This window comes from Cricetulus griseus, chromosome 3 (genome assembly GCF_003668045.3).
Source record: "Cricetulus griseus strain 17A/GY chromosome 3, alternate assembly CriGri-PICRH-1.0, whole genome shotgun sequence".
NCBI classification, from domain to species: domain Eukaryota; kingdom Metazoa; phylum Chordata; class Mammalia; order Rodentia; family Cricetidae; genus Cricetulus; species Cricetulus griseus.
The window spans coordinates 40,542,889-40,559,401 of record NC_048596.1 but is presented as its reverse complement, the minus strand read 5'-3'; the positions used below and the strand labels follow the sequence as shown (position 1 = coordinate 40,559,401).

The window sequence follows — 16,513 nt, the reverse complement described above, 5'->3', positions numbered from 1 at the left end:
AATTTATCCCACAAGTGCATTTAATTTAATACAGGCTTGTTAGCATCAACTTATCAATTATGCACAAGCAAGGACTACTTCTTATAATTATTTAAACCTAAACACTCAATATGAACCAGAATGATATTGTATCAGACAAAATTATATTCACCAAAATGTGAAGGCATACCTACTATGGGAAGAAAGCAGTGGTTCTAGGAGTGAGACATGAGCCTCACAAACTATCTGAGCAAGACTCTGAACTCACATGAACCATCCTGGATCTTGAAATTAGACAATGTGAGAAGGGAAAAAAAGTCATCCTACACTTTTTTAGGTACTACAACAAAATTCTGAAACATAATTTCCTTGTAAACAAACAAACAAAAATATTTCTCCAAGGTCTGGAGGCCAGAAGTCCTCTATCAAAGTTTGGCACTGTCAAGCAGTATGAGCACTAACTTCTTTCTGGGTAGCAGACTCCTGAATTCTCTTTAGATTTTCACATTAAAGAAGTCAGCAGGAGAAGCAGGGGTTGTATTTTATTGATAGAGTCCTCACTCAGAATGCATGAGGCTCTGGGATCATTCCTATCACCACAAATGGCTTCCCCTTCATGGACCACTTATCCCCAAGTCACCAATTCCTCACACTTTGTCACTGGGTTAAGATTCCAGTGTGTGCATTTTGAGGGGAACAAACTTTCAATCTATTGTGGAAACTTTCACCTCACCATGAAGTTCACTTTTGTTATTTAATCTTATTTTAATGTGAATTATTCATATTAGTAGAAGGTTCTTTCTTGAATGGAGCCAAGAACAAATGTATAGTCTATTGAGATTGGTTTTGGTGATAGAAGATGTTGCAGTTTATACATTTCTTGGGGAAAGAACAGACTTCATCTGCTTGAGAGATGGCTCATTGGCTAACAGTGCACACTCCTCTTACAAAGCACATGATCTCTATTCCTAGCTCCCATGTCAGGCAACTCACAACCACCTGAATCTCCAGCACTGAGAGATCTCTCACTCTTTTCTGATCTCCAACAGGTTCCTGTGTTCATGTACACATACCTCCCTCCCTCCCTCCCACACTTGCACATAATTTTAGTTTAAATGTGAATCTAAAACCACTCCCCCCCCCCAAAAAAAGCCATGTGAAGATCAGGAGGCAATCACACTACTATCTCAATTTCTTTTTTACTCTCCCTGGCTTTGTGTAGGTGGATACGATAGAGCAATTTAGCTTGTCATAGAGAAGGAAATATTCTCTATTGAGGAACCCATGTTAAATTGCTAGCTCTGGTATATGTTGAAAATACCCAACTGTGACTCCAGTCAAGAAGTAGGCCTACTTGGTGCTCATCATCATAACAAAGCTAGTTTTTCCCCTGTAAGGGAAAGAGGGGGGAGAAAAAGTTCTTTTACTTGCTTATCTATTCTGAGGAATAAGCTTTTCTAAATATTAAACTTCCAAAATACATCTATCAGACTTGTGGTTTCCAGAAAATAAGAGGAGCTCAGCTGATATTTTTTGAAGACTGAAGAATGGCTGGTGCATATACCTGTTTAATAAATACTTGAGAAGCTAAATGGGCAGGCATGGTAACTGTCTCCAAAGTGTCCTTTAGTTACACACACAATGGTGGATTTGAAGAGCTTGTTATTATGTAATTATCCAAGAAAATACAATGAATGATGTTGCCCATTCAGAGAGTAAAGTGAATGGTATGTCAAGTATGTTGTGCAGCCTGTGCTTTTTCCCTTCTAGACACCAAATGAACCAGTTTTGAATCTACAAACAACTGTGACTCTGCAAAACACAGCTGTTTGGGCATTGGCCTCAGCACCACTCTGTGTGTTATATAACAGCTATTGAGCAATTGTGCATTTAAATCCAGAAACATTAATGAAAGAGAAAACAGTTCAGTTTTTCAAAAAAAAATGAGAAAGGGGGAAGGAAGGAGGGAGGGAGGGAAGGAGAGTGAGAGAGGAAGAGAGAGAGAGGGTGGTGAGAGAGGGAGAGAGGAGAGAGAGAAGAGAGACGGTAGAGAGAGGAGAGAAAGGGAGAGGGAAAGAGGAGAAAGGGGAGGAAGAGATAGGGGAGAGGGAGAGAAGGGAGAAGGAGGAGAGAAGATAGAGGGAGAGAAGAGAGGGTGATGGAGAGAAGAGAGAGGAGAGGAGGAGAGAAGACAGGGAGAGAAAGGAGAGGGGGAGGGAGACAAGAGAGGAGATGGGGGAGAGAAGAGAGAGAAGAGGGAGACAGAAGAGAGAGGGGAGAGAGAGGGAGGGAGAGAGAGAGGGAGGGAGAGAGAGGAAGAAAGAGAGAAAGAGATGAGAGAGGGAGAGAGACAGGGGAGAGATAGATGATAGATAGATAATATTTAGAAAACACTGACGTTCCAATGCAGATTCAAACAAGATGAGCAGGCTATCCAAACACTACTGAATCTAGGGAAATGCTCAGTGTTGTGCATCTGGCTTGCCTCCTATTTTTACATACACAATTCCATTTTTTTAAAGTGCATTTATTTGCCTATTGTCTGTTGTAAATTTTAATAAGCATAGAACACATAAAAACAGAACTGTTAAGTCCCAGGAAGATGAAAGTATTTTCTCTCTGTTCCATGAGAAAAAGTTTGCCTATCCCTGCTAGGATGAATAAAAGGTTAAACATAATTTCGGTGTATGTAACTACCTCTGCGGAGATCCCAATCTCACCTTGATCTTTTGTGGGGATCATCTTACAGATATCAAGGCCGAGCTAGAAAGGAGGGATAACAAGAATAACTGAGGAAGCTTTGCCTTGAGTGAGATTTCAGCCTTATACTGTGAGGTCTATGATTACAAGCTGTGTTCCTCTCTGTGTTTATAAAATGAGAAGCTGGGGTCAGGGTGAAAAGAGAAACAGGTTCCCAAACTCCTGTTCCTACCCCTCGTGCAATCCCCATACAGGGGAGGGGAGATGGCAACTTTACTACAAAGAAGTTACTGCTAATTCTTAGGAACTGGGGCATCCAAGGAATGTTACCTTCTTCCTCCATATCTTGTGCTGCAGTGTCAACACAGAGAAGCATTGTGTTCCAAATGAAAACTCCCAAGGTCAAAATTGTCCTTTACAAAGTTCCAGGCTCGAAACATTCAGAGTTTAAACTCTTAGGGAGAGATATTTACTTTCTTTTCCGGCTACACTGTTTAGAGTAATGATTTATAAGCGTAGATGTGTCCCAATCAGACATTCTTCCTCTTGAAATGAATTTTCACAGATGACATGGACATGATGTTTTGAGGATCTGTGAGTGACAGGGACCACAGTTTTTTGTTCCCAACCAAAAGACATAGCCAGTTTGAGGATTCTGAGATCACATGAGGTGGCTGAGTTTCTTAAACTGTGGAAGACAGAGTCTAGAGAAGGAGGTGTTTCTCCCTAACAGCACCCTGATCTGGGACAAGAATGGATTTGTTCGTAGCCATGTCCTGAAGATTCATGGTCCTCTGCTCCCCAGATTCTGGTGAGAACAGAGGGTGTTTTAGGTTCTTCTTCCTTGTAAAATCTTTAATTCTGAGCCTGTTAGAGAAGGAAGGGTTACATAGTAGTATAACAAAGCATGAACAGGCAAGAAAAAAAAAAAAAAAAAAAAACCATAACTGGCTTCCAGCTGCACACACACACCCTCAGCACAGGTTTGGCTTTGTAAACTAATTCATCTGTAAATAGTGAGCAGTCTCCAGATGGAACTTCAGAGCTGAGGTGCAGGTTCCTTAAGGATTTACATTTAAAGGCAAAGGCTCCCAGCCCAAGGTATTAGAAGACAGTAGTGTCCTTTCTGCCCTGCCCTGAGTCTGTCCATCCAATCATATCCAATATGCAAATGACCCTTCGTGCATGCAGATAAAAAGGAGCAAGGGCTCTATCAGAACCAAATTGCTGAGCCTGTCACCTGTGTTCCAGGAGCTAAACCAGCAATGTCTCAACCTGAAGTCCCTGCCCCGCTGGCCAACTTGAAGATTCAATATACCAAGGTAAGACACTTGCAAGCAGGGCTCTCCCTGGAGGCCTGATTAAAGCCTATGTCGATTGTGGCTTCTGTAAGAGCTTTCTGCAAACATAAAATTAAAATGCTTGCAAAGTTAGTGGGGTGATTCAGCAATGAATCCTAAACCATACCAGACAACTTCTCGTAAGTTTTCTAGCTTGAAATGTGTTCCAGGGAAAAGAATTTCACTCTGTATGAAAGGTTCTTGTGCCAGAGTGCAGTGAAGCAGAGTGAGCAGCAGGTCTCTTAATCCTGTGTACTGAGCACTTAGGGTAAGGCAGACAAACAGAGGAACTTACTGGAAGGAGTCAAACATATGAAAACAGCTTTTTCTCTCCTTCCTTCCCTCCCTCCTTCCTTCCTTTCTTCCTTCTCCCTTTCTTTCTAAAGGAGAAATAGCAGGATAAAACAGGATAACATGACCATATGTTTCATAACACAGTGTTGGAGTTGGAGGACTAAGTCTGAGCAACGAATGAAAGCTGTTGCCAAAATCCCCAAATGGACTTTCATTATTTGCTTATTTTGACATAAAAACTGTGCTTATCTATTTCTCCAGGGAAGTTTGTTATTGTTGGAGACTGTTGGAGAACACATGTGATTGTTAGCTGATAAATATTTGGAGAAACAAGAGGGAGAGTTAGAAAATGATCAGGCTGTGGCTGTCTTGAGAAACTCTCTGCATTTTTCCTACCACATAGTTTTATGTCCACTTTTGTTTCGGGTCCTAGGTTTCCCAGATTAAGAAATAAATCACACACACACACACACACACACACACACACACACACACACACACACACACACACACACCACACACACGATAAGCCACTGAAAATTAGCTGTGTGGTATGATTCAAAGCATAAAGAGATGAACTGTTCAGACTTCTGACATACGCAGTGGAAACCAAGAGGATTAAAAGAGATGACAAGGGCCCAAGCCGTTTGTGCATTTATCTCCTTTTGCAAGAATTGGGTGGTTTTGAAACACTGAAGCCTTTTGCACTTTGCTAAGCACATCAAGTGTGGTGTTACATGTGCTCTTAGCCCAAAGTCTGCAGAGAGGAGTGAGCCTTGGTAATGGCTGAGGAGCAGCTAACAATACACTAGCCCAATTTCACAAACTTTCAAAAGAAAGAAAGTGACTTTCAATTTAGGTTGTTCTTTCTTTCTTTCTTTCTTTCTTTCTTTCTTTCTTTCTTTCCTTCTTTCTTTCTCTCTTTCTTTCTATTTATTATTTTTTTGCAAATTTGTAGATGCAAACTCTGGTGAGTCCACAAGCTCCAACCCCTCACTCACAACGGTCAATCTCCTTCTCTCACTCACTTTCTGGTGTTTGGAAGAAATTCTGTACACCTAGTGTTTCAAAAAGATTGGAATTATTGACTCTGTTTATATAATTATAGTTTAATCACTATGAAGAGTTTAGTTTGCACGATCCCAGCTTAGAATGGATTTTGATAGTTGGGATATTGCCCTCATCATTCTTTACTTTATTTGTCCTATTAACTTGGCTGTGGTTGTGTGTGTGTGTGTGTGTGTGTGTGTGTGTGTGTGTGTGTAGGAAGTGTTTTAAGTCAACTATTTTCCCACTGCGTTACATTTATTTAGTACTTGTAAAGCATGCAAATGAAAGTACTAGAATAATGGGGTATTCCTTAAAGTCCCAAATACAAGGACAGGATGTTAACACAGATGTTTCCAGACTGAAACCTCTTCACTGCAAACACATGGCATAAGGACATCTGAGGGAAAAGGAATGGACCTAAGAATTTAAGAATCAAAAACATGTTTGCTGGGTATTCACTTGCTTCTCTAGTTAATAACATGCAACACCACTCAGTCAATTTTGATTCTTCCGTGTATTTTCTACATAAATCTGGCCTACTCAGTAAGCATTATACCGTTTGATGTGCTGGTTACAGCATTTTCACACTTGGGAGGACACCAGTTATGTATGCAATTAAATCTCAATGGGGAGCTTTCTCTATGCCTGTGCATGTTCTGTTTACTGTGTCCCACTGAAGATTTGTATTAGATTCCCACTCCCGAGAAAGGGTTGAGACAATGGATTTTAGCTCCTGGTTGCAAAGCATAAAAGTCAGGTTAGAGGTATTTGTCAAATTACCTTTTCTGACCAGTGTTTCAATTTATGTATTGTTTTCCCTACTGTTATTTTTCTTTATTATTGTCTAAAGCAGGTTGGTTTTGGGGTTGAGGGAGGAAATTATAATGCAAGTAATAAAAAGAGAATTGCAGCTATAGTCAAACAGCTGCATAATCTTAATCTCAAGAGTATTTCTGCTCTAACCAAACTTATTGATACATGTAGAACTATTCTCTAGTTTAGTTCCTTTTTGATGGGGTACATGAAATGAAGTCTAGAGTTTATGAACTATCTAGTAGGAAGTCTGCATTTCTCCCCATTTGTGTTGGCTACTCTAACTTTGTTTCCACCCACTTGACTGTAGATAGTTTCCTACCATATGGTATTTTCCCATCTCAAGTTTGAATCACAAGATTTGCTTTGCTGCTCCAGGCTTAAGTTAGAACTAGTTGTGAGAAATCTAGCCCCCCCTCCCGCCCCGTTTTTTTTAATGTTTAAGATCCACTTAACATGTTCCATTCTCATATTGTTCATTGTACCGTGCTTTTCGTCATCTTATTTTCAACATTTCTCATAGTCTTGGTATGTTTTCAGGTTTCTAACGATGAAAAAAATGTACACATAATAATATTTACCATTCCCTACACGTTGATATCACAACTCATCACTCTCCATACTGTGTCCCTGCCTTTCATATTTGGCAAGATACACAGGTGATCTAGAGTGAGGATTGACTGTAGCGTTTCTCTTCCTTAGAAAATCTTATAATTCTTTGTACATTGAAAATTTGATTTTTATAGATTCACAGCAACTAAGAAAACATTGACTTCCATTATAAGGACCTGAGCTAATTGCCCTGTTGCCAATGTGTAAAAATCATTTGAATTCAGGGCACTTCATCGCAGGGAGTTAAGAGCCAATAGGCCACCAAATCTCATATCAACAGGTACGAAGAGAAGAAGAGAATGCACTTACTATGTCCATTAATAAAACTCATTTTGATGTAAATCAGAAATATTTAGAAGAAATTTCATATTTGGTAAAGGAGAAAGGTTTATATGATCTGGAGATATACCAGAGTGTAGAGATTTCTTAGTTAGAATTGTTTTTCATTGAAAACATGAAGACTTAATAACTTTGACTGTGAATAGGCATCATTTTTCCTAATAATTATGAGTTGAGAAACTATACTACATCCGGTAAATAGGAAGATAGTATGCACATCATTTTTAATTTCATCTATGGAAAGTACAAAAAATAGAAGTCAAGTTTTAGTTACCTAAAAAATTATTATTGATTGTTTCATCAGTTTAAAAATATACTAAAATAAAAAACCTTGAAATTCCAGGATTGCAACTGACATCTTTAAAACTGATTTCTGTGAACTTAGACTTAATATCTCTTGTACATATACAATACTCTAAAGCACTACGAGTGCATTCATAATTATAATACAGTTAATGATTAAATGCACAAAATATTTTATTTTATAATATCATCCCTGTCTCCCAAACTTGTCAACAACAAACAACAATTGGAAAGTATACTTCTCTCCATGATAGAACATTCAGTAGTCCCAGATGGTTTAATAATTACTATAATAAACATTCATTAAACTAAATTTATCCATATATCCATTTAATATAATTATAGGGAGGGTGGTTATTCAAATATATTTGTTCTTACAAGTAGCTAGAAGCCAATAAAAATGTAAGTCTAAGACAACTAAGAAGGGGGAGAAGAAGGAGAAAATACCAATAAATTCACTGTAACTAATAAGTAAGAGGAAGGAAAAGTTGTTGCAAGCCTGAGCCATTAGGGATACATTAGTAATCATATAGACTGTGTTGAGTTCTGTCTTAGTACTGAAAAGTCTTATGTAGAATAAATGTAATCCATCACTGGCAGATTACTGAGTCCTACTGTGTGGATGATACAGCTATTTTCTTTCTAGCCTTGTGACCTCATTGTTGGCTTGCTGACAAGGTCTCTGGGAAAATCCTGTAGATCTGCTTGCTCCAGTTAATGTCAGTTTTGGCAATTTTCATTAATTATTCAAGCATTCTTTTTGGTCTAGAAGCTAGTGATCACGGTCATCAGAGTCCACTAGATGTTGACTTCATTTCAACTTGATTCTAGTGGTGTCTCTGCTGGGTTGTAAGTATCTCAAGATTGGTCCATGCTTTGCTCATCATTTGTCTTCTTTCACCTAATCCCACATCCCTTTCTCCCACAAGTCTTGCCATGAAATTTATTGAAAGAATTGCTACTTTGGCTCTTTGAATCTTCAGTTTACTGGTTGATATTGATTAGAAATCCACTCTTCCTAGAGTATGAACCTTCAGGAGCAAAGCTACACTTAATATATTTCTCATTTTCTCACAGTATCTTCCATGGTCATTATTTGACAAAACATTTTTTCTGATCATAAATGTGATCAGTTTTGCATGGCATATACAGCGTTGTCATGATCCAAACACACCTATGGCTGTCTACAGTGAAACAATATGAGACTGGGGCTATGAGCATTCATGGATCAGGGAGGGGTTTACATGTCCCTGTGCCTTCCTGGTGAACTTTTGACAACTGATGGATTCTGGGGATGGGACAGTCATCATTTTCACTTGTATATCCAATGGTGAGCCCACCGTGCTCCTTTTGGATAGTTTTAAATCCATGGGCACCAAAATAATCCTAGTTAAATTCAGATTTGAAACAAGTAAACAAATGAGAGGTTGGGAGGACTATTGGAAGTGTTGAAAGATGAGAGAAGCATTCGGTTGCACTAATCAAAGTGCACTTTGTACTTGCATGAAATTGGCAAAGGCAACAACTCAATAAAAAAATTTAAAACAGCCATTCAGGATTTGGTTACATAAATTAAACTAAATAAACACTGGATTCCTAGTTTTCTTTGGTATTAAAGGTTAAATCTGTATAATGCTGAGTCATGGGCACTCACAGGGTTATTCAAGCCTATCTCTTCAGCTATCTGAAGCCTACCAGATAAACTTCAGTATTATTCTGAATCATCTACTGCCTTTAGTATGAAGGGACAGTGTACAGTTTAGGCACATGATTCTAATATTAAAATGATGTGTACACTTTGCCATAGCTCACCAAAAGAAAGAAGTCATCTATGGCAGGGATACCACTCAGAACCCACAGAGCTAAGGATCTGAGGACTTAAGCGAGCACTAGCCAGTCTCACAATAGCATAACAACATGGAATCAGTTTAGTATGGGACTTTCCCTCTATTTCTAAGTGAAATTCCAATTTTCAAACTGGGTAGGGTGAGGTTATGAGTCTATCTACATATTAGGAGACATTTGATTTCTTGGTTTATTTATAGAAAATCTGAGGTATAGTGCAATTCCTACAGAAGAAATAAGAATTGTTGGTGGTGAGTGAATTTCATGATAATTTTCAGGGCTGATTATAATGTCCAGGCTGGTTTACCATCTCATAGGTTGTGGATGTCTAACTTTGACATAGTAGAACACACTAATTTGGAACAAAAGAAATTACATTTAGGTGGAGCAACTAGTAAACAGGTTATGAGGAAATGCTGCTTAGTTAGAAGTAAAACATGAAAATGGTTTGGGCTCTAGCTGAGAAACTTATAAAGGAAACTGGAGCAGAGGAGCAGAGGAGGACTTGGTGACTCAAGCAAGCATGAAGTGGAGGGGATGCATGGATTGAGCTCAGGGACTGTGGGACCAAAGGTCAAAATGAAAAACCACCTGTTTTTTGTTTCTTTCTTTCTTTAACTCTGTATGTACAAATGTTTGAATGTATGTATATTACATGTTAATGAAACAAATGATGGGCATTGTTAGACAAGGAGAGATGTACAGCATGGAGGCATCATACTGTACTTCATCTCTAGTTTAAAAAGGCTCAAACTTACTGCACATTTAAGTGTGTTTACCTGCTTTCTCTGTATCTCCACAGATCTTCATAAACAATGAATGGCATGACTCAGTGAGTGGCAAGAAATTTCCTGTCATTAACCCTGCAACTGAGGAGGTCATCTGCCATGTGGAAGAAGGGGACAAGGTAAGTTCCAACACGCACAAGTCCAATTTATACCAGGAGTCTTTGCTTCTCACTGTTCTGAGCTCAAAACCCAGTGGAAGTGCAATGAGAGACACGAAATCACGGTTGCTCTGGTAGCTGGGTCAATGTTCTGTTGTCCTTGGCATAAGACAAACACCATCAATGGATGCCTTAGGTAAGGTGCTGATATTTTTCAATCTATTTTTCCTTGACTGCTTTTCAATTGAAATAGTGTCTAGGTTTATTACGTAGACAGACTCATAGGAAGAAATTCCTCTTAGGCTAGAGAGAGAAATCTTTTTATAAACTTACATCTGTTCTTTTATATTAGCTAAGTGAAGCTAAAGATTGAACCATATACTATCAAGTTATTTTATTGAAAATAATTGATATGGGAACAAGGAGATCAGGGATTTTCATACTGTACTGCATAATGGCAAAATCATATTCCCACTAGAGTAGGCAAGGATTTCTTTTTCCCATAATCCCAACAGTATTTTTTATGTTTTGATTTTTGTTAAGAATCATTGTGAATAGAGTAAGAGAATATCAGTCGATTACATTTCGTGTAGAGTTTGTCCAATAGCTGCCAAGTGGACATAGTTCCATGTTCTTGATGTCTATTTACTTATCAGAAGCAATCCTTTCTGACATAATTTCCACTTAAATTAGATTGTTTAGAAAATGTTTATTGATATTAGTCCCTTATAACATCTGACAACAAAATATTTGTCAGATGAGCAGTCTAAGCTTTCCTCCTACAGGCTGCCTGTTTCACACATTTCTTCTGTAAAACTATGACTCAACACTACACAGATTAATTTATTAATTTGTATGTATGTTTGTTTTAACAGCTGTGCTTTGGCAACTTCTCCAAACAGTCACTGTCTAACCCAATATCTTGAAATCATTTTGCCCACTTTTCTTCAGTAATATCATCATTCTGTATTTTTCCTTTGGGTCATACATCCATTTGAGTTAATTTCTATTTATTGAGAAAGAGGAGGCTCTGTAGTAGCTCTTCTTCATGTAATTTTCCAGCATCTCCATAAGAAAGAGGCTGGTTCTTCTCCAGTGTACACTGTGATACGTTTATGGACATGGCTTCAGGGCATAATGGGAAATATGGGTTTGGGCTAAAGATAGGATGATTGGCACCATTGTCTTATCCAGGGGTGTGTCTTCATGAACTTCTAGAAAGCAAAACTTAGGCAGAGAGATAATTACCATTCATGGCTGTGCCACAGGAAACCCAGAAGGCTCTGAGCTAACCCCAGAAGGAAGTGAAAATATGTTTACTACATTAAGTCAAGGAGGAATAAATGCTTTTTTCCTGAGGCTAAGATATACACAGTATGGCTTTACCTCAAATGCCACCATCACTCATTGAGTATCTCCAACAAGACTGGGAAGGAAAAAAACAAAAAATAAGACTCGCATGTGGTAAGACATAGATATACACAAACTAAGAGCTCATTCATTGCTAATACCTTCTCCGTGTAGATAAAAATGACACTTGAGACTATGAATCTACAAATGACAGTTAATAAGAAGTAATATTGTTGCTGCTTTAACACTGAAGCCTTGAATATTTAGCTCCTAGGTGACATCTTGTTCTGACACTGGGATTGATCCCATTAGGAAGACAAACTCTGCCTGGGTTCAGTGGAAACCTTGTCAGGCAGGCTGAGGACTTTGCTGGGGGAAGCAGTGAGGTTTTCCTTCTTCCTCAGGCACAGAAGGGAAAGCTGGTGTCCAGCCCAGCAGCCTTGCCAGGGAGCACTGATCTTCTCTGTGCTTAGTGACAACTGGCCCTCCCATAGAAAAATCAAGGAAACTGATTCATACCCAGGCAAGCTGCAAGTCAAGACACTGTGCCAACCTGGTTGGACAAAAGAGTCCTCTAAGGCAATTGTCAGTGATACAAACTATTTGTGATAAACAAGGGCTTGCTTCAAAACCGCATTCCTGTCTCCGTTTCCTCTTTAAAAAAAAAAAAATTCTTTAAAAATTGTCTTTTCATCATTATTTCTGTTCAAACAGTTTGTGAGGAATCTAATGAAGAGTGACTAGCATTGCTTAGTTACTCTAGCATAACCTGGTAAAGTTCACAGTCACAGGAAACCCGATATGCTGGACTGCTTCCTTGGGTCAAAGGCTAAAGGTTTTGAAGATTCCATTCACAAACAGAATGGGGCTGCCAGCCGGCCCTACCCTGCCTTTCATGGTATCACAAGTGTGGTGCGCGGGCCAGAGCAAATGCTTGTTAAGAATCAAAGAGGGTGGGAAGTGTTTTCTTTTCACTTCACTGGCTCCTTTAGGACCTGCTGACTAATCCTGGGGCGTGAGCTAATCGATAATTAGAGGGATAAAACTAAATGTCCATTAAAGTAAATGCTTCAGACAGGTGTGAAAGGAAACTGGTCTGATTGCTATTTTCTCCATCTACGAATGAACTTAATGTGAGGGTATACATTCCAGGAGAGATGGAAGATTCGGACACCCCCCCCCTGCAACTAGTCTTAGTGGCTCTTGTTGTCTCAGGTTCGTTCAAAGTGCCTACATACATTCAGCCTGCAGGCTCTGACTTCAAAACTGGAATATTTTACTTTCTCTAGGCCACAGGGTTTGATCATAGAAAATCTCAACTAATCTTGTTGTCTAGTTAAAGATGTATATTTAATACACATGTATCTTGGAAATGCCAGCCCTTAAATAAAAACATACAAAAAGAAGTAAAACGTATTGAAAACCCTTTTGTGATTAATATATTGAGTAATGCAAAAGTTTTGTTATGTAATGAAGTCAGTTAAACTATGATTATTATAGAAATGTCTAAAAATAAGTTAAATAAGGCAAAATGCATGCCTTTGTATGATAGTAGCATATCATGTTAGATTTATAATAAACCTAAAAAATGATTAAATATTGGATGTGTATTAAAAGATTAGCAAGGAACCTTGTATTCTGTAATACATTGAGCAGTGACTATGCTACCCAAAGCAGCTTTGTTAGACAGCCTGGCTGACCTACAAGAATTACAAAGGTCATATATAAGATCAAATTTTGGCTCTACTTTCTGCTGTGGGTCACATGTGTAAAGTCTAATTACCTACAAAACAAGGTCCATGATAATTATGCTAGTAACTTCGGAACTATAAAGATATGGCCTTGTGCTGGGAGCCTAAAGCCTCTCTCTTAAATCACTTTATGGAAATGAACTCACAAAGAAAACCATCACACAACCTGAGGAAGAAAGCTGCTCTAACAGAAACTTGCCTAGTCCCAAACTCACTGTGCCTCTCCCTGAGCTTCTTCACAGTTAGAAGGACCATTGTGAAGGCACAGAACTTCACTAGGTGTTCCACTCTTTCACTACCAACTATGTTTTTGTAGACTTACCCAACACAAAAGACGATGACAGAGTTGAAACAAAGAAAATGAGTGAGCTTTTAACCTCTCTCACAATCCAAGTGTCCTTTTGCCTGTGTTCTCTGCTGTCTCATTCACTGCTACAACTATTTCTTCATCACCTTTATACGAGTTATGCTATACACACTCAACTGTCCACATATAAACATTATAGTTTAGGATCTTCACATGAGGAAGAACTTTCGATTCTTTTTCTGAGCTTGAGTGACCTTGCTTAATATTATACATATTAAGTTCATTCATTTTCCTGTATATTTCATGATTTCATTTTTCTTTATGGCTAAATAATATTCTATTTTTCTATGTGAACCACATTTCCATTTATCTATTGACAGATATTTAACTTGCTACCATTGCCTTGCTATCATAAGTAGAAAAGTTCATGATAACTATCTATAGTAATAACTTCTGGCAATAAAGAACTTGCTTTCCTTCCTGGAGATCAGTAATAGGCTCTTAATTACTAAGTGTCCTTGAGCGATGTGTCTGTGACTATTGTGGTATATTAACACACTGATCCAGGACTTTTTGAAAATGTGTGGGACTTTGAAAGTAAAAGGTCATGCTGCTACAACATTCTCTATTAAAGGAGAATTTCAGGAGCTGAGGTGAGAAGGGATGGCTCATGCCAAGCAGGTGAAAGGTAATCAGGAAGTCTTCCTTAGCAGGTGGAGCCAGGAAATGTTGGACCTTGAAACCAATCAGAAAGCCTTGCCCTTAGGATTGGGGATGAAGCAAGCAAGTGTAACATGAGTGGGCACGTGATAAGATTAATTACATGAAGGATATTAGCCTGGGAGCCTTATAGAGACAGTATGAAGGAAAGTGGGAGGCTGCTGACAGTATGCAACAACAGAGCCTATGTAGAAGAGGGCAGAGAAAGCTTAAAGAACATGCTAGAATGTACTAGGATACTGTCATCACTTTCCTGCTGGACTCTCTTTTAGGACCACAGTTGTCTCTATCTAGTGAACACTTAGTTTTCTGTCACATAGAAAATGTGAGACAACTGTTCCTGAATAAGAGGAGTGAACTTCAAACAATGTATCTTACTTTAGGACAGAGTGGACCATCTGCACCGAGTTTCATGTTGGTAAATTTATCACCCTGGGACCAGAAGGTGGAGCTGCTGACATAGACAACATGATACAGTGTATCACAGCTGTGTGAACATTGAGTTCACAGGCTTTTTAAGTCATTATTCTCTAAATAGTAGAGTATAATACCATACTATAATATTTACCTACTATTGTTTTATGTATGGGAAGTAAACTAGAGTTAACCTGAAAGGTCTGTGGGTTATATGCACATTTTATGTAAATTTAGCATATATGATTTTTGATTATCATTCCAGAACTTGGGAATCAGTTCTTCTTGAATACTGTGGGAAGGGCTGTATTTGCCATACGATAAAGTAGTGTTTTGTTGTGTGTTCCTCCAGTTTAGCAATTGTTTCAGAACAAACTCTTGACCTCACTGTTCTATCATTAGCCTACCTACAGTTAGAATGCTATAAAGGCACACAGATGTTTGCATCCCTTAAATCTTACCTGGGTAAAAGAAAAAAATCAGAATTCAAAGCTGGGCTTTGGGTTTCACTAAAAATTCATGGTCCTTACTCTTTTTTCTGGTCCTGCAAGTTTCTATACATAATGTGAGAGAAGGAGAGTCATGGCCCCAAAAGATATAAACATAAGAACAAATTTATTTATGATAGCTCAATGCCAGAGACCTGCTTTGGCAGGCAGGGTTCAGGTACCAACAAGGATGTGTGTAGTCAGCATGGGGGTAGTGTGGAGAAGGAGGAAATGGACACAGTGTGAGGGTGAGTCAGGTTGACTGCCAGCAACATCTAATTGAGAAAAGATCATACCTTTTATACTGTACAGTTGCACAAAGGATTTAATGGGAGACAAAGGACAAGTGATCTGGGGTATGGCTTGAGATCAAGGGTAGAGGAATCTAGCATTGACCTTGACAATAGGCAACAGTCACATGTTAATGGAAAGGCCACAAATTCCTCTTGCTAGAGATAAGAATGACTGCTCTATAAAGCAGGGACTTTCCTCAAGCACTCCAGGGAATGAAGACTCTTATCCAAATCCTGACCTAAGAAAAGGATTTATGAGGAGTAGACACTATATTACAATTTCTTAGTCTCACTATATGGTCCTGTTCCCCTCATAACATTCCTAAAAGGGAAGGTCCTGGTGTCTTACTCTTCTCCCATTATACAGTACCATTCTGATTTCTCTGTATTTATTAAATAAATGTTTGCCCCTAATGGCCTCAGGCTCGGAATCTGAATTGTAGGCATTTCATCTTTGGGATCAGGTGTGTGTAGGAAATCTCCAACATTCCTGTTCTTGGTATAAATAGGAGGATTGTTCCTGGTTCCACAGTGGCAGAGATTTTTTTCCAAAGAATTCTTTTGTTTAGTGAAGCTACCATTGTACACATTTTCATCCTTTGACAAAGTCCATACAAAATTTCCCCAAAGGGAAAAGCATTAGTACTGAGAACCATTAAAAATGAAAGTAAAAAGGTGCTGCAAAAGCATGTTATGCAATGTCAAAATACTGGAACTTTGTCAGGCAGCCGTCCATGCCATTTTTTCCCCCCAAGACAGGATTTCTATGTGTAGCTTTGGAGCCTATCCTGGCACTAGCTCTGGAGACCAGAATGGACTCAAACTCATTGAGATACATCTGCCTCTGCCTCCCAAGTGCTGGGATTAAAGGCGTGAGCCACCAAAGCCGGGCTTGTCTATGCCATCTTTTAGTAGGAAGCTTTCTCAAATGTCAAGGTTTGTTTCAAAACCATTTTCTATCTGCTCTTAGGGCAAGGGAGGAGGCTCAAGACAGCTCATATTTGGCAAAGGCCAATGACATAACACAAA

At 38.8% G+C, this 16,513-nt stretch overlaps 1 protein-coding gene across 1 annotated transcript in view; it reads left to right on the top strand.

Annotated features, from left to right (window-relative positions):
• The first annotated feature begins 3,843 nt into the window (after window positions 1-3,843).
• LOC100768654 (retinal dehydrogenase 1) overlaps window positions 3,844-16,513 on the top strand; it is a 40,815-nt gene continuing 28,145 nt past the window's right edge. The window contains exons 1-2 of the mRNA XM_027406543.2: window positions 3,844-4,001; window positions 10,078-10,182. Of these exons, the coding sequence (XP_027262344.1) occupies window positions 3,945-4,001; window positions 10,078-10,182 (162 nt within the window). The 5' untranslated portion in view covers window positions 3,844-3,944. The remainder of the gene's footprint in view (window positions 4,002-10,077; window positions 10,183-16,513) is intronic.